The sequence below is a fragment of the Jatropha curcas genome, chromosome 9 (assembly GCF_041381405.1).
Source record: "Jatropha curcas cultivar XTBG-Jc1 chromosome 9, XTBG_Jcur_1.0, whole genome shotgun sequence".
NCBI lineage: Eukaryota > Viridiplantae > Streptophyta > Magnoliopsida > Malpighiales > Euphorbiaceae > Jatropha > Jatropha curcas.
In genome coordinates this window covers 4,422,999-4,447,335 of record NC_143159.1, presented here as the reverse complement: position 1 = coordinate 4,447,335, position 24,337 = coordinate 4,422,999, and the positions used below count along the sequence as shown (strand labels likewise).

At 38.6% G+C, this 24,337-nt stretch overlaps 3 protein-coding genes across 5 annotated transcripts; 2 read left to right on the top strand and 1 right to left on the bottom strand.

Moving 5' to 3' along the window:
• The first annotated feature begins 20 nt into the window (after nucleotides 1–20).
• Nucleotides 21–1,751, top strand: LOC105630730 (uncharacterized). The gene is made up of 5 exons (XM_012212664.4): nucleotides 21–377; nucleotides 766–825; nucleotides 1,032–1,112; nucleotides 1,209–1,381; nucleotides 1,449–1,751. The coding sequence occupies exons 1-5, from the start codon at nucleotides 347–349 to the stop codon at nucleotides 1,545–1,547; spliced, it is 444 nt and encodes a 147-aa protein (XP_012068054.1). The 5' UTR covers nucleotides 21–346; the 3' UTR covers nucleotides 1,548–1,751.
• Nucleotides 1,752–2,481: 730 nt separating this feature from the next.
• LOC105630731 (kinesin-like protein KIN-14R) lies at nucleotides 2,482–8,644 on the top strand. Of its 2 annotated transcripts, XM_012212665.4 has the most exons (19): nucleotides 2,482–2,794; nucleotides 2,951–3,252; nucleotides 3,357–3,528; nucleotides 3,628–3,698; nucleotides 3,785–3,968; nucleotides 4,046–4,155; nucleotides 4,256–4,355; nucleotides 4,445–4,531; nucleotides 4,622–4,798; nucleotides 5,031–5,304; nucleotides 5,487–5,648; nucleotides 5,838–6,053; nucleotides 6,132–6,169; nucleotides 6,414–6,577; nucleotides 6,686–6,937; nucleotides 7,035–7,100; nucleotides 7,489–7,563; nucleotides 7,813–7,881; nucleotides 7,980–8,644. In XM_012212665.4, the coding sequence occupies exons 1-19, from the start codon at nucleotides 2,686–2,688 to the stop codon at nucleotides 8,478–8,480; spliced, it is 3,129 nt and encodes a 1,042-aa protein (XP_012068055.1). In that variant the 5' UTR covers nucleotides 2,482–2,685; the 3' UTR covers nucleotides 8,481–8,644. The 2 variants fall into 2 exon arrangements, with proteins under 2 accessions (XP_012068055.1, XP_089581908.1); XM_089725782.1 differs by lacking the exon at nucleotides 2,482–2,794 and having other exon boundaries at nucleotides 3,089–3,256.
• Nucleotides 8,645–9,166: 522 nt separating this feature from the next.
• On the bottom strand, nucleotides 9,167–23,959 carry LOC105630732 (E3 ubiquitin-protein ligase UPL2). 2 transcript variants are annotated; one of them, XM_012212666.4, is made up of 17 exons: nucleotides 23,753–23,959; nucleotides 23,400–23,526; nucleotides 21,927–22,022; nucleotides 21,618–21,824; nucleotides 14,906–21,464; nucleotides 13,679–14,748; nucleotides 13,299–13,598; nucleotides 13,017–13,221; nucleotides 12,640–12,917; nucleotides 12,238–12,524; nucleotides 10,941–12,054; nucleotides 10,714–10,860; nucleotides 10,457–10,537; nucleotides 10,140–10,365; nucleotides 9,868–10,007; nucleotides 9,517–9,623; nucleotides 9,167–9,412 (listed from the first exon to the last, which is right to left on the bottom strand). In XM_012212666.4, exons 2-17 carry the CDS (start codon nucleotides 23,493–23,495, stop codon nucleotides 9,310–9,312), a joined length of 11,016 nt encoding a protein of 3,671 aa, XP_012068056.1. In that variant the 5' UTR covers nucleotides 23,496–23,526; nucleotides 23,753–23,959; the 3' UTR covers nucleotides 9,167–9,309. The 2 variants fall into 2 exon arrangements, with proteins under 2 accessions (XP_012068056.1, XP_020533640.1); XM_020677981.3 differs by having other exon boundaries at nucleotides 23,790–23,959.
• Between the last annotated feature and the right edge of the window lie 378 nt (nucleotides 23,960–24,337).

The following is a 24,337-nucleotide window of genomic DNA, read 5'->3' as shown; positions in this document are numbered from 1 at the left end:
CTCCCAAAATGAGATTTTTGCGTTTAGAACTTAGCAATAGAGAAGCTTAATAGATCGAGTCCGTTAAAAATTTAAAGCATCGCGGTCTTCTGTTGGAGTCTTCCAGTTCCAGATCATTTATTTATTTAATGCCGTGACAGAAAATACTAGAGGTAGCTTATGAATACGCCACGCGTGGCAAGTGGCGACCATGGAGTCCGAAGCCAACTCACGGGGTCCAGGCGTATTTCCCAAGCAAAAACCCCACAGAACTCTATAAATATACTTCTGACAGACTCTCTTTCAATTTTCATTCCTGTCCTGAAAAAAATTTACTTTTCTGTGCTTGCGCTTTGATCATTTCAATATGCCTCGCCGTAGCCGCAGCTCTAGAGGAGGTATGTTTTTGGTTGAATATTTCCCTTAAATATTGCCATTTTGGGTTTGGTTTATTCATTTTATTCTTTTTTTTTCTAATTTCGTGATTCGCCTATTTTTGTATCGTTTTCCATTCTTAATTGAAATTGGTTAATTTTGAAAATGCTACTGAGAGATAATTTCGTTAATTGAGATCTTTTAGCTACATGAGATGTGGATTAGTTTGATTTCAGAAGAATTATTCAATTTTTTCTTTTCTCATATCATCAAGTTTTTTTTTTTTAATTCTTTTTTTTTTTTTTTTTTCTTGATGTTTGTTTGTTGTTCTCTGTATAACATTACTTGATGTTGATTCTGAGTGGATGGCTTTTAAAATGTTCTGTTGCTAAATAATGATAATTTTTGTAGGAGGTTCAAGCCGGCCTGCTGCAGCTCGTTCTCCCCCAAGAAGTCGGCCTCCCAAGCCAGGTGAATTTCACTCCTTCCAATTTCATTTGATGAAAGTTTCGTGAAAGAAATTCTTGTGGAGTTAACTAAAAGAGCTGAATTTACCATGGTGACACTGATTTTGCTTCAATTTATGTGCATTTTAAGTTGTGGTAGTCAGTTGGTCGGTACTTGGTAGTGGTGCTTGATGTTTGTGGCTAAGTAGTTTTGGGTTTTTTTTTATCTAGCTGCTCAATCACCACCACCAGCTCCTGCAAAAGTTGCCAATTTATCCGCAATCGGAGGTTTAGGTGCTGCTATTGCTGATGGTGAGTTAATTTCTGTATCCCTTGTATATTAAAAATTAAATTGAACTTAATAAGGTAGCTGACAGGAGTTCTTTTGGCACTTCTGTTAATTATCAGGCGTGGCTTGGGGAACTGGAACTGCTCTGGGTCGCAGGATTGCTGATGCTGTCATGGGTCCTCCAGTGATCCGCCATGAAGCTGTTGCTTCATCTGCCCCTGCAGCTATGCCCTTGGAGAACACAATCAGTAAAGTTGATGCATGTGATAGACAAGCCAAGGCCCTCCAAGAGGTATGCCCCTTAAGTTCTATTTGTATATGAACACAATCACTCGTGCTTACCTTTTTTTAATTTGCAGTGCCTGAACAACTATGGAAGTGATATTAGCAAGTGCCAATTTTACATGGATATGATGCAAGAATGTCGCAGGAGCTCTGGGGTTAGGTTGAATGCTTGAGTTGATTACCATGAAAGCGTTTTCGCCATCTTTTAGGTTGTAGGCAGTAGTATTTGATGGGTGTCTGATGTTTTGCCTATTATCTGGAGAGGGATTTTGCTGGTGGAAATTGCCACTGGATGTAATTATCTTCTCCATTTTCCTGTAAACCAACTGCTTTCATTGTCATTATAGTTACTGCATTAGAGTTTTTATCTCACCAAATTTATCGATGCAAGTTCTGTGAATCAATTAATCAATTCAGGGATTTAGCTATGTTTTTGTTGTCATTGAATTTGAGATAGCTTATATACTTAAATGTCTAATGCCATTAAAATGAACGAGGCTTCGTTGAATGCCACACCATACATGATGGCACCATGTTTGATACAGAGGTCGCAGAAGCCTCAACAATTTCATCAGCAGAAATATCACCAGCAAACATTTCACCCATTCAATCGAAGAACCTGGCGAGAATAGAGGAGATTTCGAAACCTTAGCTTTTATTAGGAACTGAAGAAGATTAAGTTGTGGATAAACAGAGAGGCAAAAATTAGTGGCTAAACCAGAGGAGATGACAAGAAGATGGCTTCGATTGGTTTATAGAGAGCAAGAGAGTTTTGGCTGTGGAGAGAGCAAGAGTTGGATTTGGCTAGTTTTGCAGCAAGTTCTCTCCATGAAACGATATCGTTTTCTTATTTAGGAATTTCTCAGTCTCTAAAGAGGTCAAATTGGGAGAGAATTCAAATTCAATTGCAACTGATGCGATAAATCTTTTTTTTTTTTCTTTTCGAGAAGCAAAAACATTGGATTTTTAAAAATTTATATATATGTATTTTACAGTAATTGGTAGACCAAACAGTAGAAATTAGTAACCTTTGTTAAAGAAAAAAACAATATTAACCTATAATAATCTAATTAACGGTCCCTTAAATTCGAAATTTAAAACCAGAAAAGACCATCAATGTTCGCTGCCCTACAATATGGAAAGGAACAGGCAGGAAAATAAACAAAGAAAACGCGCTCAATTTTTTTTTTTTCTCTTCTTGCAACACCGCTCCATTCAAAATTCAACCCATTAGAGAAATAAACCACAAACGCTAAACCCAATTTCTTCTTCTTCTTCTTTCTCTTATTAGTTTCTTTATTTCAAAAGAAAATGAACAATAAAGACTCATTTGACTGCCAAGATTTAATGGATTCAGTGCTGTGTGTTTCGGATGCGAAGCTGGTTCGGTCAGGGTTAACAATAAGCACTTGTTGCGCAGGTTGCATTCTTTCTTTAGTTCTTCAATATCTACATTTTTGTTTTTCTTGGATTCAATTGTTATTCTGACCCAAGAAACCTGCAATTGTGATTATACTCTTCATTAGCTATAGGAGAAGAGCATTGAATGACAATATTCTTGCGTTTCTTGAACCAGAGAGTCCGTTGATATTTGTAAATTCTGGTGGTGGGGCTATAAAGGGAGAGGGGAATTTCAAGATTGATATTGAGGCAGATAGCCATTTTCAAGGAGGGGATGTTCTAAGAACAGAAGAAAGTATAACTTCTGGTGGTGATATACCTTCCATTTACCAGTCGGCTCGGTATGGTAACTTCGGTTACCGGTTTACCAACCTATCTGCCGGAGAATACTTTGTTGATCTCCACTTTGCAGAGATAGTACACACCAACGGCCCTAAAGGAATGAGAGTCTTTGATGTTTTTATCGAGGAAGACAAGGCAAGTGCGTTTATTTATGTTCATGGTTCATATTAACTGACGTTTCCTATTTTTCTGATATTATGTTGACAAAGTTGGCTTCTATTTGTTGAAAAAATTGGCAGGTTTTGTCTGAGCTTGATATCTATTCCGCTGTTGGGGCCAACAAGCCCTTGCAGGTGGTTAATGTTAGAGTTTCTGTTGGGGATGATGGGGATATCTTGATAAGGTTTCACGGAATTCTTGGAAGCCCAATTGTTAGTGGGATTTGTATAAAGCAGGCACCAGAATTACCAAGTAAAATTCTCTTGTCCATGCTTGATTTGCTATGTTGGTCAGTTTTATCTGAGGTTTACTTTTGAGACTCACATGTTTCATTTTATAAATGGAATCTAGCATCTCAGGTGAAACATGAGCACTTAATATGTAACAATTGTGACACTGAAATAAGTATTTCGCCATCTCAGGTAAGGTTCAAATTGTTTTGAAGTTTAAGGCTTTAAGGGGTTTGATTCTGTGCTTAACGCAAGTTTTAAATTGATGAGATCTGTAGAAAAAATTTATGGCCATGAAATTTATAACTAAGTATGAGAAGAAGATAGAAGAATTGAACATTCTATGCCAGCGTAAGGCAGATGAATGCTATGAGGCTTGGATGTCATTGACGGCTACAAATCAACTGCTAGAGAAGTCCAGAATGGAACTTGATAACAAGTTCTTCGAGAATATGTGCTTAGGTGAGGTAGACCCACTTGGATCTTAGACTTGTAATTGGAAAACAAAGTGGTACTGATCATCCATTATGTTTGTTTAGATCAAGCTATAGAAAAGCTAGCAGCAAAACTGAGGGATGTTTCTAGTCAATATGAATGTGATAAGAGACTCTGGTCTGAAGCTCTTGACAAATTGGAAAGGAAAGTAAAGGTAAATTACCCTGATTAAGATTGTGAAAACCTTTTATCCAAGAATGTTACAGTATATATTTGTACAGACTATGATATGGAATTTGTTATTACATTTGTAGATAATGAACATAGAACACTCTCAGCTTTCTCATGAAGCTCGTGACTGTGCCAGTTCAACTTCCAAATTAAGTAAGATGATCTTTGCAGTCCAGGCATTAGGTACGTTTTGCTTTAAGTATTGAAGCTTTACTTTCTCTAGCTTGTAATCATATAAGGTTGATCTTGCCTTACCTTTACCTGGATCATAGTTGCTCAGTGTGATGATCTCAAGTTGAAGTTTAATGAGGAGCAGGTAAAAAGGAAGAAGCTTTTTAATGAAGTTCAGGAAGCAAAAGGTACACTTGATGTGCTATATATGTATATATGCTGTTTCAATTTTAGGATGGTCATCGTCATAAGCTTTTCATATTGACTTTATATTTCAGGGAACATTAGAGTGTTCTGTCGGTGCCGTCCACTAAATAAGGAGGAAGCATCATCTGGGTATGAAATGGTGGTAGATTTTACTGCAGCGAAGGATGGGGATCTTGGGATACTAACAAATACTTCAACGAAGAAAATTTTCAAATTTGATCGAGTTTATGCACCTACGGATGATCAAGGTATGCACAAGTAAAACAAAGATTTTTATTTACAAAAAAAGAATCGCTAAAGTACATTATCATAGCTCAGTCATTTGAACCTACTGGGAACATTGTTGCATAGTTCATTAGTTTATATTATAAATTTCCTCTTCTTGAAAAGGAAAATACTATACCACTTTCCATTTAGTATTGCATCCTTTTCTTTGGGTGAAAATAAAAACATAATTTTGACTTGAGATTCTTGGAACAGTTGATGTTTTCGCAGATGTCTCTCCTTTGGTAACTTCAGTGCTAGATGGTTATAATGTATGCATATTTGCATATGGGCAAACTGGGACAGGAAAAACTTTCACTATGGAGGGCACAGAGGAAAATAGAGGATTTAATTACCGGACTTTACAAACTTTATTCAAAACTGCTGAAGAAAGGAAAGAAACTGTCAAATATGACATTTCTGTAAGTGTGCTTGAAGTGTATAATGAGCAAATCAGAGACTTGCTTGCCACCTCTCAAACATCTAAAAGGTAAAATCACTACATATTCCGTCCAATTTCTTAGAAATTTGTACTTAAAATATGCTATTCTTTTTCTGGTCCGTGTTATGTGCACATTGATAGCCAAGGTATTTGGCAAGTAATAATATCTTACAACTTCCTTGAGCTTTCAATTTAAGATGAATTTATCTCATTTTTCTATTGGACTTTAGGCTGGAGATAAAGCAAGTTTCTGAAGGGGGTCATCATGTGCCAGGGTTAGTTGAAGCAAAAGTTGAGAATATTAAAGAGGTCTGGGATGTTTTGCAGGCTGGAAGCAATGCAAGGGCTGTAGGATCAAATAATGTCAATGAACACAGTAGCCGATCTCATTGGTTAGCCTCAATTTGAACTTGATGTTGATATTTTCATCATGCTCCCATTTTTTGGGGTGGCGTATGATAATTTTGCATTCATATATACTAGCTTTTATTTCTTTGCTATTGATGCTTTGACCAATGTTAAAAACCACATCTTTGATTCATGCATGTATTAATGTAGCCATATATTTACAATATCTTCAGCATGCTTTGTACATTGGTGAGAGCAAGGAATTTGGTAACTGGTGAGTGCACCCAGAGTAAGCTATGGCTTGTAGATTTGGCAGGCAGTGAGAGGCTAGCAAAAACTGAGGTGCAAGGGGATCGTCTTAAGGAAGCTCAATATATCAACAGATCACTTTCAGCTCTTGGAGATGTAATTTCTGCTTTGGCAACTAAAAGCAGTCATATTCCTTACAGGTTTGATTTGATTCTTGATAAGAGTTTAAGCATGACTAGCTAATGCATTGTTCTGACTAGTTAATTGGCTTCCCGCAGGAACTCAAAGCTCACACATTTGCTTCAGGATTCATTAGGTAGTAGTCGCATGAAATCCAGAACCAAGAAACAGCACCATCATTGACAATAAATTTGGAATGTACTATAAGATTGATTTTAAAACTAGATAGACTCATCTTCAATGATGAGTGAAACAATTAAGCAGTAGTTTTCTATCGATATACTCAACTTTTACTTTTCCAATCCCCTGGACTTTAATTAATTCAGTACTTCACAAAATTTGATGCTTTGACTTGACCATTTTTATCCCATATCCTGCAGGGGGTGATTCAAAAACCTTGATGTTTGTGCAAATCAGCCCTTCCAAGCATGATCTTGGCGAGACAATAAGTTCTTTGAGCTTTGCAACCCGAGTTCGTGGGGTTGAGCTGGGTCCTGCAAAGAAGCAGGTTGATATGGTTGAGCTTCAAAAGCTGAAAATGACAGTAAGCTTATTGATGTTGACTTATTTAATATCAATATGGTTCTTTGTTGGATTTATGCATTGATATTCTGTTTCTTTCTTTTATATATTCTTTGTTAACTCTCTGAAGCTTGATAAAGCAAAACAAGAATTGAAATCTAAAGATGATGCCATGCGCAAGCTACAAGAGGACTTCCATATTCTAGAAGTCAAGGCCAAAGGCAAGGATCAGTGTTACAGAAACCAGCAGGAAAAGATTAATGAACTGGAAAGTCAACTGGCAATGAAGACGGAGTTATGTGAAAAGCTGGAGAACCGGTTGTTACAATTTTCAGAAGGAATGAAGGGAAAGGAGGAAATCTGCACAAATTTCCAGCAAAAGGTTTCTTATCAGTGTAATGATTATTATTTTGTATTTTTCACCTTGAGTTAGGTAGCCAAACCTCTATAATTGGTTTTGGTTTCTGTTTCTTCCAAAGGTTGAGGAACTTGTGAACAAGCTGAAAGAGTATGAACAAGCAGAGTCTATGAATCTTCAGTACCAGGTTTCTACAACTAAACTTGTTATTCAAGTCCTATCCTCCCTGTCTCATGCTTAAATTGCTGATATTGTATGCATGGATATCTTAGCTTTGATGGAACCTTCAGAATTTCAGATAATATTGTGCTCCTGTTATGGTAATCTATTGAGGTAGATGTGGTTCTGCCTTCAATGTTGCTACGGAATCCATTAATGAGCTCAAAGCTGAGAACTCGCATGATGATGTGGCATTCCATAGAAATATAATGATTGAATGTATCCAAATTTTGAGGGTCATTGGAGTAAAGAGGAACTTCCTTATCATTTTGCACTTCTTGTCACTCTATGAAATGACTTCTATTAGGTGCTTAAAGTTGAGGCAAAACATTGATAAATTTTCGTGTGTTACACAGGTCAAGGAGCTTGAGAACAGACTGAAAGAAAGATCACAAGGATTTGAGCTTCACTCAAGTATTCTCCAACAAAAGGTGGTTATTTTAGTGTCATTTTAAATTATAGTCATGTAACATTCACTCGCACAAGTACACACACAAAAACAGGAAGAGATTTCTTGAATTGAAAGCAATACAACAGACTAATTTGCCAGTTATGAGCAATACAGCCTAATATGACTACGTTGCTCATTTCTTAAATTATTGACAATTGTAGTGAAATCTCTGCCTTTGGATATCAAACTCCTGTGTAAAAGACTGATTCGTTGCTCTCTGTTATTCCAGATTAGGGAACTCGAAAACAAGCTGACATGTGAAAGAGACAATTCAGATTCTCAGTTGCTTCAACAAAAGGTTTTATATCGCAACTTGCTCGCTCAAAAAGAAATGCATAACTTACTTTATGAACTATATAGGCACAGCTTATTTATCTTGTTAGATGTTTATGTTAGATCAAGGTTCTTGAAGAGAAGCTCATAGAGCATGAACAAGGAGAGTGCACATTGCAACTATGCTCTGCGGAAAAGTTAGCAGCTACCCCAATTTTAACAACAGCCTCTACTCAAAGGAGAATGTCAAATATAGTTGATGTAGATCCCCCTAGTCAAAGGACCTTGGGCTCTAGCAACAGAACAAGGAACCAAGGTTCAGTTTTGCTCAAGGGAACTGAATCCCTCCGTGAGTTGAGGAGGAAAAGAGACATACAAAGCAAAGGGACAGAAAATAATTTCTTATTGTCAACTTCTTTACTTGAGAAGAAGACGCTGTCAGCTGAATCAAATAAGGTAAAGCATTTGGACCCATCAAAAGCACTGGCAAGAATTACAAGAAGTACAAAGCCAGCCAGCACTGCTCAAAAGGCATGCTTCATAAGCAATGCCAGAGTCAACAGAGACGCTCAGGTTACAGCGGTAAAGGAGACTAATAATAAATTGAAAGCTTGGTTAAGGTGATTTAGGTTATGGATGCAAGTGTCCTTCAGATGATGTGGCATACTCTGTATTTGGGTAGTGATTGTACAGTTGACAGTGACGAGCTAAAAAAAACAATTTTAAATGTTAGTGATATTTGTGTTAATATATTAATTTAATTCTTTTCGGGGTAACGTTTTATTCAATTTAACCTTTGAATTTTATAGTTACATATAAAAATTGAATTTTGGATGATTTTTTTCAATAACCATTGAGGCCTATTTTTTTATAATCATTTTTTTTATCTTAGTCTCGAGTTATAACAATCATCAAAAGGGCAGTACTGGCAATGTAAAAATTGACTGTATTTATTTATAGAAACCAACTGAATCACTTAATGTAGAAAACTTTGTTACTCAACTAATATTACGTAGTTTTATTGGTTTTATATTTATTTATTTATTTGTTGCCATTTCTAAGGGCATTTAGCCCTTAATTACCTAAAAATCCTCAAGCCGCTATTTTTTTAATTTCAACCAGTTCTTTCTATTTAACAATTATACTAGATCCCTAAAACCTAGTCCCTCTTTCAATGCCCGAAAAAAGGCGAGGGAGAGATGTATTGCAGCTAAAACTACCAATAAAGGCCAAAAAAAAAAAAAAAAAAAAAAAAAAAAAAAAAAAAAACAGGAAAGAAAGGAGAAAAAAGAAAAACAATGGTTGGCAAATTTAAAAACTGCCAGAAGAAGCATTTCCCATATCCAATATTGGACTGTACAATATATTAACAACTCATCATCTGATAGCAAGGAAGCCCCTGTGACGTATAATATTTTTGTTATCTACACAAGCTATCCCTTGATTGTCAAAATCAACCGAAACCAAACCCTTCATTGGCTTCATGAATCGCAAGCAGCAACCTCTCCTCTAGATGTTGTTTTGAAGGATACTCTGGTAAATCCAACTGATTGAAACTGCAAAATGCGACGAGTTTTACACTAACATTTAGCATTTGTTCAATATGAGATTATAAAAAGATCTCTTAAAACAAGCGAGCATCAGAATTATAAAAGATTACCAAGTATGAGCGGAAGGCAAGTGATCAGGGCTTCCATATGCCTTGTGTATTTGGAACTTTTGAGAACCTGATATCCCTTGAAGTGCACTGAAGCCTTCTAAAGGCACCTGGAACAGTTTCAAAGTGCAGGATTTAAATACTCATTCTAACCCAAAATACATAAGAGTTCAGTAAACTCATGAAACAAAGCATTACACCAACCAAGATGACATTTCCTTATTTCCTAAATAGTTCTACAGTTTTTACCATGGGCTCAATAACCAAGAAAATCATTTATTAAATATCACTTGCGAACATCAGAAAACCATTGGGAATACTTAAAATAAAGGAAAACCAACAAATGTAAAATACCTTGGAGGTGCCTGTCACAAACTGCAGAAGACGAGCCTTATCCTCCTTGCTGAACCCTTGAACCACCTCCCAAAACCATTGGATAACAGGGGATGCAGCACTGTAGCCGGAATACTCGGTGTTTGCCCTCATGTCATCCACTGAAAGACATTGATTAAAGACCGATCAATGAAAACCTCAACACATATATCGCACAATATTCTTAGGTATGGTTAGGAAAAAAAAAATACAAAATGCCATAATACACGCGAGGAAAACAAAGAGAAACTCACAATCAATGTCTGGAAGACCACTTATCAACAATTCTAATTCCTTGTCATTAAAAATAGATATCAACTCCCTTGGAATTAATTCCGTGAATCCATCCAAAAAGGCATTTATTTGAGGACGAATAGCCGTTGTCAACCGATGCTCAGTGACTAAATCAACATATTGGTGCTTATTCTCCTCAGTGACTTTAATGTTGCGTCCACCAGGAATCAGTTCATGATCTGTTACCTGCAGCATGCCCACCAAAATTGATAAGAAATAAAATAAAATTAGACATCTGGGAAAAATTAGCATACAAGTAAACACAGGAGACCAATACCTCTGTCCGTTCATACAGTATAAGCTTCTCCTCATCAGCATCAATACTGAAAGTAAGGTCCAGACAATCACTGATATCATTCTGCAAAATCCAAAAAAGAAAATCAACGCAAAATCCAAAAAAGAAAATCAACTGAATAGGTAATGTTAATCATTGGAGTCCACGTGATGTTGGAAAGAGCAAGAACTAAGGAAAAGAAAGAAAGTCCTCCCCAAAGTACCAACAAAAACAGAAACAAAATGACACATGCAGCATACCTCAAGCATCCATTTAAGGTTTTTAAAGTAATCCGGATCAATAGCTTCAATGTCATGATATGTAACTTTAACTCCTAAAATATGCTTGTAGAAAGACCGAGTGAAATGAACATCCAAGAGTTGCCCATCAAAAAGTGCTTTCCCCACCTGCAACAGATAGATAAGGATCAATAAGACAAGTGGATGAACAACTCAATCAAACAAGAATCTATTAACTTGGTACTTACAACTCTCCCAACAAATTTGAAGTATGACAAATGTTCCGTCTGGTAAACAGAGTTGGGGTTAGGCTGAAATGTAGATTCATTGCCCACTGTTGTGAAAAGTAGTGCACCCTTGTCAAAAATAACCCTGGACAATAATTGATACCATTCCCTTGTAAGTCCGCCTGCATCAATACCTTCCTCTCCTTGGAAGTGGACAGTCAACCTCCCTTTCAAATCTTGGGTTGACCTCATGCGCAGTTGGTTATATGAATCTTCAAGAATGTAAGCTCTTCTCACAGAAATTCTCAGGGGACTTTGATGATGATCATGCTGATGTTTAATTTTTGATCTAAAGTGAGACCGTTTATTATCAAAATCAACGAATCGGGGAACCTTCAGCATGAGTGAAAATGACTTCTCAAGCAACCCAGGATTTTGGCGGATGAAAGCATTAAGGAGTTTTCTGTGTTTCTCAGAAAATTTCACAAAAGCAATGTGTTTTTCATCGACTTTCAAGACAGGGCCTGAGGTTTTCTGCTGGGCAGCAGATGAACTCACATCTTCAACTTCAGAAACTGCAACATAGTCATGACTGGAACCTGGCTGTGCAGGAAGTAACTTTTCACACATTACAAAGAAGGATTCAATGTAGGGTAAGATATTCTGAGATCCAGCAGGGAGTGGAGGTGTTACTCCAGATGGTTTTGATGCGGAAGTTTTTGGAAGTAGCAAATCAGGTACAGCATCCGAGTAGCTCTCAATTTTGCTTATGCAAGTGCTCAACTCCAGCCACAAAGGCTCTAAAGCCGCATTGATGTCACACAACTGAGAAAGAGCAACACTGTGCTCCTTCTCTGGACGAATCTGCTGCTGGTCCTTCTCTTTCTCAACTAATGAGGCAATAAGTGAGCTTAATGCCTGCAGAACCCTTAAAATTGCAGCTCCATCAGACGATGTTGTCCTAAGAAGTGCTTTTACTTCTTCACCAAACAGGTGTAGTTCATCCATAGCAGATTTCGTTAGGTTTTGTACAGCATCAGCCAGCTCAGTAATAAACAGATGACAATGAGTTGGTGCAATTGCCACAAGCTTCTTCATTACCTCAGCCACAAGAGTATATGCATTATCTGACAGACTGAGAGGAGAAAATGTGTCAATCAAGCATATAGACTCCAAAATATCCAGCAAAATGTAAAATGTATGTAACCAACACAATTATCAAATGAAACCAAGAGAAAGGAGTCTAAATTATACATGTACCATATATATATATATATATATATATATATATATATATGGATCTAAACCTATATCATACCCTTCCCGTGCAAGGAATGAGCACAGAAGTCGAAGTTCCACTTGTGGCAGGTTCAGTAGCACACTTTGAGTATCACATTCGTTATTTGCAACAGAAGTTGTGGATTTGGAGGAATCAACATCAGCAGATGATGAAACATTAAGCCCAGCAGAAGTGCTGCCAACTTCCGTATTTATTTTAGCATCAGGTGATGAAATTCGGGGAGCAGCTGGTTCTTCGATACCAGTCCCAGAAAAACTTGGCTTGCATTCAGCGCTGTCAATGATTACCTCCAGCAAGTTGAGCAGCTGCAAACAGATAAAGAAAATAGTACCAAACAGATGAACAATTTCAGCTGCCTAAGCAAGCCAAAAAATGAATTACACCAGGGAAAACAAAAATCAACCATAACAAAAGCATCACCTGCTCAAGATGTGCTACACTCCTCGAATAAAGAGGTTGGTTCAAGAGACTTAAAAGCAACGCAATGGATACATATCCTCCTTGATACTGCTTTCTATATGTTTCATACTCTTCCACCATCATCACAGCTTTGCCACGTGACTGATCAGAATACCCAGGCTGCTGTAATGCCGGGAGAGGGAGCCTAAACTGCAGCAAAATTTTTGCCACAAAGGGATGATTCCGAGCCAAGTAAGTCAGTGTCTCCAGTATACGCCGAGATACTAAAGGTGGGACCCCTGTGTAGCAAACAATATAACATAACAGGTTGTAACTACTACAACTGAAAAAAAAAAAAGGGCCAGTAAAAAAAAAAAGAAACAAATTGTAGACTTCACCATCAAAAGATTGTGGTCGAGAATACATCACGTTGCTCTGGCAAGCATAGAGCCGATACGATGGCTCAGCAGCATTTAAATAGTTGGCAGGCTTTCTTGTATCCAGCATCAACATGTCCATCAAGATTTTCACCAAAGCAATTCGAGTTTCACCATGTGCACATAAATTCAAGAGAAGCCTTTGCAGAGGACCTTTATATAGTGGCTGTAAAATTATATTCTCATCAACATCTTGATTAGAATACACAAGAAATTGGTGAAAAGAGGTCAGAAAATAAATACCTGAACAATGCGGAGCACTCGTATCATAGCTCGGAGAGATTCTGTCTCCACCAAAGGAGTTCCATCAGCTTCAACAAGCTTAGCATTGACAGACCTGCGTATACCGGCCCCAGCTCTCTCCAGGCTGTATCCAATACCTTCACCCCGCCGAGAGGACTCACCCCTGCGACTTCTAGGATACATACCAAAAAGCGTTCGATTATGATAACGATGTGCAAATCTTTCTCGCAACATGTTAGCCTCCGCAACAAGAGCAGGAGTGAGATTGGCAAGAATAGCATCAGATGAAGTTAGGAGAACCTGAGAGCAGAAACAATAAGTAGATCACTTATAGTTGCATATTCAAAATCATATTACTACAGCACTAGCAAATAGTGTACCTCTTCGCGCAAATCTGAAGGAAATGTTGCAATAATAGAAACTGTATCCATTTCAACCGGTTGACCTTCCAGTTCATGAGATTGATGAAGCCTTTGTGCCTGTTGTTGTGCCAAAACTTCTGCTCGGATATCTGGAGGAAGGGCCGCAAGGAACTCTGGATCAATATCACCAGTGTTCTGTTGCTCAGCATTTGAAGGTTGCGGCACTTGACCCTGTTGGGCAGAAAGAACTTCGGCTCGCAACTCTTCAGGAAGTGCATCCAAGAATGCTGGATCAATTGATCCAGAGCCAGCCTCACCACCAATCTGCTGCTCCACAGCTGGACCATCTTGATCTGCTTCTCTGCTAGAATTTTCCGAAACTTCAGTAACACTATGAAGAGATGCATCTCTTCCACTGACAGTTGTTGAATTCCCAAAGGACACATTGGTTCTTCTTGTCCTAGTTGCCTGCGGATCCAAATGCATTCTATCTGCTGAACCTTGCCTTTCTCCACCATCATCATGGCCATCTGCACTTCCAATTTCAACATCTAGGCTCCGAAGGCTTTCCCCTAAAGTTGCCCCACTTCCACTACTTTCTTGGCTTACTGCTTCAACATCACGCACAACAGCATCATTCTGTTCAAACTGCATTTCAACAGATTGCGACTGAGAATCACTAGTGACTGGTCTCATCTCAGTATTGCTGGATCTTGCCTCTGCAACAGAAGAGGGAGGAGGCACATTGCTGCTCTCATTATTCACATTATTTTCAACAATAGTACCGGGCTGTGCTGCATCTTGTCCAGGTAACTGACCAACCTCACCATTACTTTTCGGTTCTGTCATTGAAGCACTCTGATCCAAAGACTTCTCAGGAGCTGGTCGCCTCAACTGAGAAACAAGCAATTCCTCAAGGCCTTGGGGTACTGATGCAGTAGATCCCCCATTTTGCTGGTTATCATCACTCCATAAGTTTAAGCGGTGGTGTCCATGACGCCCATTTCTCAATGAACGAAAAATAGTATCCAACTGAGATGAGGTGTTCTCCAAGTTTCTATCTGAAAAGACCATATCACGAGCATTCTCTGTAAAGACATAAATAGAGAAGGGGAAACTCATGAGAACACAAAAATTATCATAAAATTAAAATGAAGAACCAATAGTCAGAGATTGTCATGTCAATGTGCAGTAAATGCACCTAAAGAAAGAAAAATAAAAAAAAAAAATGACAAAGGAAATCACCAGATTGCCTGGCAGAGGCTGAATGTGATGAAGCTGGTCCAACTAAAAGGGGATGACGTGAGGGTGCAGCATTGTCACTGCTTCTACCCAGAAGACTATAAATGGATGTAGTTCGCCCCTGACGTCTAGAACCAAAAACTTCAACAGGCATCACATGGAGAGTTTCATTGGGGAAACTATGGTCTCTACCAAAAACTTCAATATGATCAAAAACATTTATCCCGTTTATACCCTCCTCCAGCCTAAGTATAACCCCATCCTCATCTTCCTCCTCATCTTCATCATCTTCCTCCAACAATTCCTCATCAAACTCATCATCATCAATATCATGATCATCTTGGTCAGTATCAGGATGTGGCAAGTGATGGACTTCATCCTCTTCCAGATCATTATGCTCCTCATCATCTTCATCGTCGTCATCATCATCATCCTCATCCTCATCTACCTCATCTCCATCATCTCCAGACATCTCCTCATCTTCATCTTCATCAAGAGTTTCTTGCCCATGAGGCTGGATCTCAAATCGTATCCCAACAGTGTCCATGCCATTTTCAAGACCCCTCATATCCTCAGATGTTTCCTGCATATAATCATCCTCAGTTGCAGGGGCAAAACCACCATCAATATCTTGGTCATGTTCCATTTCATCTGCAACAGCTTCAGATCGACCAAAGTTTTGGACAGCATTAAATGATTCAACATGGCCAGCAGCTGCAGAATCATGGTTGGATTGGGGCACAATTTCTGTGGCCTGGGATATGTCAACCATATTCTCAGCTCTTCCTGATTGGCTCTGAGTATGTTTTGTCGAATTATCACTCTTCCCAGTATTAGAATCTGCTGTGTTGACATGTTCTTTAGTCACCAACTCTAGAGCTTTAATGAGGCCAGTTACAAGTTTAGGCGAGTCTGCATGATCCAGATCCAACACTTCAAGAGTTCGGGTCAAGGACCTAACAAGACCAACATCTACAAAACTGGCGGCAGCTTCCGGTGAGATGTATGAACCGGTAGGCGTTCGGGCAGCCAGTACATCATTGAGAAGATCAACATATGTTTGTATATCATTTGTTGGTGCCCTAGGACCATTGCAAGAATCAAAATCACTGAAAATATAGCTTATCTCTGCGAAAATCCTCTTCCTTGCCTCGGTTGAGCGAACACAGCAAGCAACCAAAAGTTGGCTAGCCCTGGTCGCCAGTTTATGCCTCCAGTCACCATCCAATTTCTTTTCCTTCTTGAAATTTCGAGAACAAGGAATAAACTTGTGGAGAATGTGATGAAATATTCCTCCGGTGCACAAACCAGTAGAACCCTTTTGATGAGGCCCTCTACAGCTACTAAATTCAGCATCTCTTCTCAGCAGCACATGAACAGATGAAGAATACAGTAGCACAATTTCTGTCGAAAGCTTCAGGATAAATACAACCTTTGCAAGAACTGCCGAAGCTTCCTGGCTACCAGCTTCATTCTCTTCAGAAACAGTGGCTATGGCTTTTCCTTTTCCCTTAATTGCAGCAACATCAACATCCATGTCACTTGAAGATGGCTTATCATGTGGCACATCTTCCACTGCATCATCTCTTGAGGGAGGTATAAAACTACTTACTACATCCAAAAGAAGCTCAATCACAGTTATAAAGCTCTGGGGAGATTTTCGGTGTGCTTTGGCAGTCTTGCAATTTGAATCATGAAGTTTGCCATGCACACTGCCCGCATTCACATTGCCCAAATTAGCCTTCCCATCAGCAATTTGCAATTTATCTTTTTCAAATGCTTTTTCTTTCTCTTTGCTTTTCTCTTTCTCACGATCCTTCAGCAACACAACATAAGGCCTTTCACCTACCATCTCAACTTGGCAAACAGATTGAGCAGCCTGCATAAATATCACTGGATCTCGAGAAATGACAGAACTTAAATTTAAAAGGAAATTACGTGGAGTGACTCTTCCATTGGAATGTCTGTTAGCAGCAGCCACGAGGCTGTGCTTTATCTCAGATTCCATTGCTTGCTGAAGGGTTTGGGGATCTTCAAGGACATGACGGATGATAGTAGCAGCAATATTGTCAAAACCAGGGAAAAGGCTACTAGTTGGCAAATTCAACAGTGAGCTTACACCCTCAGATTCAAGAAAACAAACAGCAATATAATGAGTTCTAGTGAGAGTAGTGGACAACTGCAGAACAGCATGCATAGTCTCAGATGGAAGCTGGTTCTTGATACAATGGCAAGCAATCTGAATAAGTCTCTTCTGCTCTTCAGGCTGGACTAGCTCAGGTCCTAGTGCAGATTGGAATCTGTTTTGCTTTTCCTCATCTATTGTGATTGAGGTTTGCTGACTGTTGTTCTCATCATCCCTTTTTAACCTCTCAACAATCTCAGAATTCAGTTTTTGATCCACCTGTAGTAAGCGATCAACTGCAAGAAATGCTGTTGTCACCCACTTGGGAACCTGATTCTTCTCTTTGTCCACCAGACCAGAATCCCATTGTGAAAGTAAATCAGAAACAATTTTAACCAGACCATTCTTTAGGGCAATTTCTCGTGCCATTGCATCTTCATGGAGAATCAAGGCCAGTACATGAAAAAGAGCAGATAACATGGTAAAATTCTTGCCATCAGAAGTAAGATTTTGATCTTTCACTTGGTCAAGAATAAATGAGATGACACTAGACCTGTACTGGCCATCACTTTGTGAGCAAATCAACACAAGAAGGTCACGAACAGGGAAGGCAAGAGGCTCCTTCACTTGCAAAAGTTTTATACATGTTGATAACAACTCGTCAACCGGAGGAAGTTGGATCATCTCTTCTTCAAGCTGCTGAGGATTGGCATTTGCATCATTCTCCTTTGTGTCTGATTCTGAGTTCCCCAAAGACATGGCAAGTGCACGGGCAAGTTCATCATCTTCTTGGGTCTCCTCGGGGTGGGAGAACAACCACTCCATTGCCAGTTCCACACTATTTGATCCAACTTGCCTTAGAGCCTCCTCTGCTCTAGACCTGGAAAACCCCATCTCAACAATGGTTGAAATAGCTGTTTCATTTGGAGGAGGACCAGTAATGCGAGTGCTGGTGTTGCTATTGAGATTCTTCACTTCCACCCCTGAGTAAACATGCCTAATAATAGAAATGACTGTACTGATGAAATCATTACTGCAATCAGACAACTGAGAGTGAGTCCAAACAGGAAGTACAGCCTTCAGCAACATAGACTGGAGGACTTTAACAAACATCTCAGCATCTCGCGGAAAAGGTGAAACCCCATTTGCCAAAGGCTGTGCAAGCAGGTGCTTTGTAAATGGAGATAAAATAAATGATGACGTCGCCAAGTGGTCCATAAGTTTACCATAACTAGCTAAGGGACCATAAATCCATGAATGATCAGCATCTTCCTTAATATCCTGTTTTACATTCCCATCATCAGTCTCCATGGGAGATGCAGGGGCCCTATTAACTGCAAAGAGCAATTGACTGGTAGCTTCAAATGTCGTCAAAACTGATTGAACAACTCCATGTCCATATAAGCAGTTTAACAATATTGGATTACAAGAATCAGGCCTGTCCAGTAGAATGCCATCAATAAAATCAATAACCTTGCCAAAGTAGCGACATTTGGTTGATATTGATGCCTCTGAACCAGAAGGACTTGCATGACCACCAAAATTCATGTGATCCAGAGCAATAGAAGCAAAAGTACTAGCCACAACTTTAGAAGAAGGGGAAACATTCACAGTATCGTCCCGTCGACGAGAAGGAAGTAACATTGCCTTCCCCAACTCTTGAAACAAATGCATAATGTGAAAAGAAAGTGATCTCACTGTGTCACAGCAAGAAGTATAATAGGATCTCTGCTTGTCATATTCCTTTTTACTTAAAGCCCCAGAAGCATCTGAAGATTCAGAATGATGTTGTTGACTATTCGATCCAAAGCGATTTGAAAGACCATCAATGCTCAACCGTTGCGGAAACCCAGTCGCACGTCCAAGGTCACGGTAAAGGTTTATGAGGTCAAAAACCTGGGATTCAATACTCCAGCCTGATGTCCTCCTCCTCAATAATGGATCAAGGAACTGCCTGAAAGAATTAAATCGTTGTTCTTCGGTTTCATTTGTACTCAGCTCAGACTGCTGCACCTCAGCCGCAGAACCAGTACCATCATCTTCCAGTTTTGCATCTTCAAGCAAAGCAATCTGCCAAAGCACTTCACGATGTACACGACCTATATCCTCCAGAACATCTTTGCTACCATTTCCAAATTCTGTAAGAAGTGCAGTTACCCAGCGATTGTCCTTTGATGCAGCAAGAAGCAGAAGGAACTCAACAAGGAAAAGTGAAGAAAAGATCCCACTATCTGGTGTTGCCCTAGGGTCCAGCAAAAAGGAACCTGAACTCACACCAAACCCAGTCAAAGCTTGCTTTAGATGTTCCCTAAGAGAAAGACAGAATGCACGTGCTAGAGGTGCAGAATGGTGTTGAGTAAAACCCTTGAAAACCATTGTGCTATGCAAAGCAATAGACATCCCTTCAGATGACTGGACAATACTCGGTTGCAACAGAAGCTTCAGTAAAGCTTCAATTCCAGACTTCTCCACGAATAAACGACATGTTTCTGAATTTTCCATTGTCCTGTGAAGCAGAACCATCAAATGAAAGATGCACAGTTGAACGAACTGCTCATTACTGATGCCTTCTGCAGATAAATCAACTGCACCAACCAAACAATGCTCATCATTTTCCTTCACTTCGGAATCCATTTCCATTTCAGTATTCCCACCAACCTTCCCTGATGGCCCTGCAGAACTATTATCCCCAAAGGAAGCAATTCTATCAACAATCTCAATAATTATATCTACACCAGTGCCTCTCAGTGAAGATACATGCCGCAAAAGCTCTTCAACAGCATTTGCCAAAGGAACAATGGCTTCATTCATTGCTAAAACATACTTCTTGCTGGTGAAGATGTCAACAAGAAACCGTAAAGCTGAAGTTTCTTTTACTGCTTCTAAGCCTTTGGCATTAAGACATATAGCACCAAGACCATTTGGAACACTCGTAAGAGCCTTAGAAGAAGGAAGTGGTCCAGCAACCACTGAAGATAAAAATGCATCCGGAAGACCCATTTCATGCAAAGCAGGGAAACAAGTTGGGTCCTTGTGGATAATTTCACTCATAACAGTCACAGCTGAGTAATAAATATCACCCCCAAATTTATCAGCATTCCCATATATCAGTGACAAAGTAGAAGGTAAAGAACTATCATGGGAATTTAGGGATCTCGTATTGTTTGAGGGAGCATATGTAGCAGATCCAAGTGCCTTCAAAAGAACCTTGATTAGCCTCTTCTGAGAGTAGATATGATCATCATTATATTTGGAGCATTCACCACGGATCATTGAATTATCATTTTCCCCCACCAAACCAGTAATTCTATGTACTTCTATCAGTAACCTTTGTGCCAAAAGCTCTACTCCCCCTAATTCCCTAAGCAGTGACACAGCCGAACTACTGTAATCCATGAGCTTTTGTAGGGCTTTGACAGCCAAATAGACAAGGTGCATATGATTGGGATCTGAATCTTCCAACAGAGGTAAAAATGTAGGAACCATTCCTGACCCCCTAACATTACTCCCTGAAGCCGATGATGAAACAATATGAAGCAAATAAAACTGAAGAAGTGCTTCAACAAAGGCTAGAGAAGATGGATCATTGGAGTTCTTCAAAGATAAAACAGCCCTCTGAAGCACATTCAGGAGAATCATGCGATTTCCCACAGCAAAACTGATACTAGATCCACTCAAAATCCGTGCCCGCTCATGAGATGCAGAATATGCAGCTAACTGAGCTCCTAGGGCAAGCATTGAAAGAGTTCTAATGGTTCCAGGAACACTTTCCTCTGATCGCACAATCCTAATTAGTTCATTTGTATACTCAGGCTCATTAGCAAAAAAGGATGTAAGTTCATCATTAGCATCACTAGACTGAACAAGCACAATGAACGCGAGAAGGCAAATCCTGCTGTATAGCCTGCATATTCTGGGAGAACGAAAAGCCCGAGCATATCTAATTCTGGTTAGCAATGAAAATCGAAGGTCAGGAGGAACATTGTACTCCTCAATGCACTTTTTCATCAGCAACAGATCATCTTCCTTCCGCAAATGCAGATCTGGCATGTGTATAACTCTCAAACTAGAAGAACTCATACTGCCACTACTATCCCTACTACTTTCAGCATTGAGACCATGCAATTCAAAATACAGAGTAGAACCAATACGGGACTGAGACTTGTCATTATCATTTTCCACCTCAGATGGGAACAAACATAACCCTTCCTCCTGACTTCTCTCATTTGCCATAACACAAGAATACAAGCCCAATCCTTCCTCCTTACTTCCCCAGCCCTGTGCAAGGGACAGAAGATAGCTGTTTACTGAGCCACATCCAACCAACTTCCCACTCCCATGCAGTTTAGAAGGATTGATTTTCACAAGGGCTGAAAGTGTCTCCAATGCAGCTATAAGCACCTCAGGATCTGTTGATGCAAGTAGGAGCTTGAAATGCTGAAAAGGAACATAACCATTAAAAACATAATAGAAGTACAACGATCCATGTATGCTTATATCATGTATGTAGATTTAGCACATAATGTCAACAAGGACTTCGCATAAACATACATCAAATGTTAAGAACACACGTCTTATCCAAAAGTGTACCTCTAAGCCATCGAATGAATTTTTGTTATGGCAATTCTCTAAAATTGTTTGCATCACCCGTAATATTTGTAGAACTGCATGCTTTGGGAATGGACTATCAGTTTCTGAAATTTCATCTGACAAAACAAGGTCACTCCTAGTAGACAAGTATGTCTTGAAGTAAGTATCAAAATGCAGAAATAATGGCCTCCAGTGGTGAAAATTCCCCTACAAGTTAAAGAATTGAATAAGCAAAGCACATGAAAAAATTCAGGAAGATATTTCTGTGGGAAAATAACTGTAAAAGACAAGGAAAACACATGACTTTACCTTGCTGTACTCCCAGCGAAAGCCAGAAAGGGGTATTGCTATATCTTGCAATGGACTCTGGATCACCTTGTCAATGAATGCTTTAATTTTAGGAGGCTGCATTTAGCAACACATGTCAGACAATTTTGCACAAACGAAATAATATCAAAAAGGAGAAATTATAAATAGATTTTATAATACTTGCTATAGAAGCCATCTTCTAGGATTTCAAGTAAACAAATTTTGAAGTAAGAAATATGTCTCTACATGACAGAGACACGATGAAGAGTACCATTAGACAATTTTGACAAGATGATATATACAATCAGTATATTCAAGTACCGGCCAAAAATATCAAGTAGCAAGCAGGAAGATATTCACAAGAACAAGGATCTGCCAAATTGAAAAGATAAGTCACCTTTATTTGTTTTTTTCTTTTTGTTATGAGTATTCTACAGAACAAATTACCCTTTCTTATCCTTTTTTTTTCCCTTGTAATAAGGTATATAAAACATAAGTTGGATATGGTAATGACATCAAGCAGGCTAAATGACATTAGTATCACTGCAAATAAATAATAAATAAACTGAAAGCATGGCAACAGGAAAACTGGTGATGAGGGACTATAAGAAAATCCATAAACCCAATCAGCAGGAGAAAGGTGTTCAAATTTAATCTGGTGATATGGAAAATTAAGAAAACTAACACAGAAATTGGAAAGAAGGGATTACAATCCCTTGTCAGCAATCATCATTGGCCAATGGCTTTTGTGGATATATATTTCAAAGGATTGGCTTCCCCATCAATCTTAAAAGACTTCCACTCAAACAAAAGTTGATTCATTTGTGCACAATCTTCAAGAAAAAAAGGTGCTACCTTTGAAAGAAGGCAACAGAAACGATTGAATAATCTATAGAGGTGTGTTTGGACTTTAAAGCTTTGAGAACTAGCCCATTTGTCATACTAGTCCTGGCTGGCAGCAGAGTTGATTGAAAATGAATTACTTACAGTGACATTCAGTTTCTGACCCAAAAATACACTATGAACAGGACACAGAGCAAATGGAATTCAAAACAACCAAACCTTTCAGGCCATGGTTACCTCCATTAAGTTAAAGTTGCAAGTCAAACAACATAATGGACAGTGCTTACTATACATCCATCATTAATACTCCAAGCATTATTGATTTCAATATTCCAACCAGAAACAAAAAATCAAGAAGCACCCAGTTGACATAAAATCTCGTATCTTTCTATTACTTCTTAGCATAAAATCAATTGACATAATTGTGGAACCATCCATACAAAAAGTATAAAAATATGGGGACGCCTAACTAAGTAATCACTCGTTATATCATAGAAATAGTAACACAAAATCCAAATGATTCACCAAACAGTACTTAATCACAAAACCCTGATCATAAAAAGCAATAAAAAAGATGGATAAACCAATAAAAAAATAACCAGAAGAGGCATAAAAAATAAGTAAACTCACTGGTTCAGAGTCGAGTTTTATAGAAGGGCCAATAACGCTTTCACCAGACAGAAGTTGCCGAAGCCTTGAAGGCAAGCTCGATCTTATCGTTGCCATCACGCCTCGACTTCTCTACTTTCAACTACTACTGCAATAAAGCAAACAGAGAGAAAGAAAAAAAAAAAGTTAAAACACACAGACATATACGCAACAGTGGGAAATACAATCAGAATCGGAGACTAAGACATAATCAAAATCCCTAAAAATCCACAAGCAATTTTGAAAATGAAACGTAGAAAATAAGAACAAAAATAGATCAGATACGATATAAACATATGCATACACATATATATGAGACTCGAGAGAGAGGAAACCTGAAAGAGGATAGATAGAGAAACGATGGATACATACACATCCGAGTGAACACTGGAGAGAGGGAGGAAAAGGAAAAAAAAAAGAAGGCGAGAGATTGTGACAGAGGAGGGGAGAGAGAGAGAGAGAGAGAGAGAGAGAGAGAGAGGCGAAACCCCAAAGCAAAGAAGAGAAAGAGAAGGGGTGGGCTTGTGTTGTGTTGTTCGTGTTATTGTGATTTTGGTTTTTTTTTTTATATATAAATAATGAAAATTAATTATAAGGAAAGGAAAATGTAAGAGTTTATATTATTATGTAATGTAATGAGTTTATATTATTATGTAATGTAATGTAACAGTTTGAGTTGCCACCGCAGAGAAGAGTCTTCCAGTCACCGTCCTTGTTTAGGTGGAATGCAAAGACCGTTTTGCCATTTGTTGATGCTTTTTCTTTTATTTTATATGATAAAATTTATTTATTTAAGTTAATCAAATAATAAAAGTAAAATGTGAACTAGAATGTTCAATGTCGCTTATGGTGTTCTTTCTTATGGGTAAATGTTCGTTAATTATTGATGAAAATATTTATTAATTATAAAATATTAACTT

Excerpts from the sequence above, each read along its gene's own strand:
- LOC105630730 (XM_012212664.4), top strand. The coding sequence starts at position 347 with ATGCCTCGCCGTAGCCGCAGCTCTAGAGGAG. Across the intron at positions 826-1,031 it reads AAGTCGGCCTCCCAAGCCAG|CTGCTCAATCACCACCACCA; the intron begins GTGAATTTCACT and ends TTTTTTATCTAG. Across the intron at positions 1,113-1,208 it reads AGGTGCTGCTATTGCTGATG|GCGTGGCTTGGGGAACTGGA; the intron begins GTGAGTTAATTT and ends GTTAATTATCAG.
- LOC105630731 (XM_012212665.4), top strand. The coding sequence starts at position 2,686 with ATGAACAATAAAGACTCATTTGACTGCCAAGATTTAATGGATTCAGTG. Across the intron at positions 4,532-4,621 it reads TGAAGTTCAGGAAGCAAAAG|GGAACATTAGAGTGTTCTGT; the intron begins GTACACTTGATG and ends TTTATATTTCAG. Across the intron at positions 5,649-5,837 it reads CACAGTAGCCGATCTCATTG|CATGCTTTGTACATTGGTGA; the intron begins GTTAGCCTCAAT and ends CAATATCTTCAG.
- LOC105630732 (XM_012212666.4), bottom strand. The coding sequence starts at position 23,495 with ATGGCAACGATAAGATCGAGCTTGCCTTCAAGGCTTCGGCAACTTCTG. Across the intron at positions 21,465-21,617 it reads ATTCATTCGATGGCTTAGAG|CATTTCAAGCTCCTACTTGC; the intron begins GTACACTTTTGG and ends GTTCCTTTTCAG. Across the intron at positions 9,413-9,516 it reads TTGCCTTCCGCTCATACTTG|TTTCAATCAGTTGGATTTAC; the intron begins GTAATCTTTTAT and ends CGCATTTTGCAG.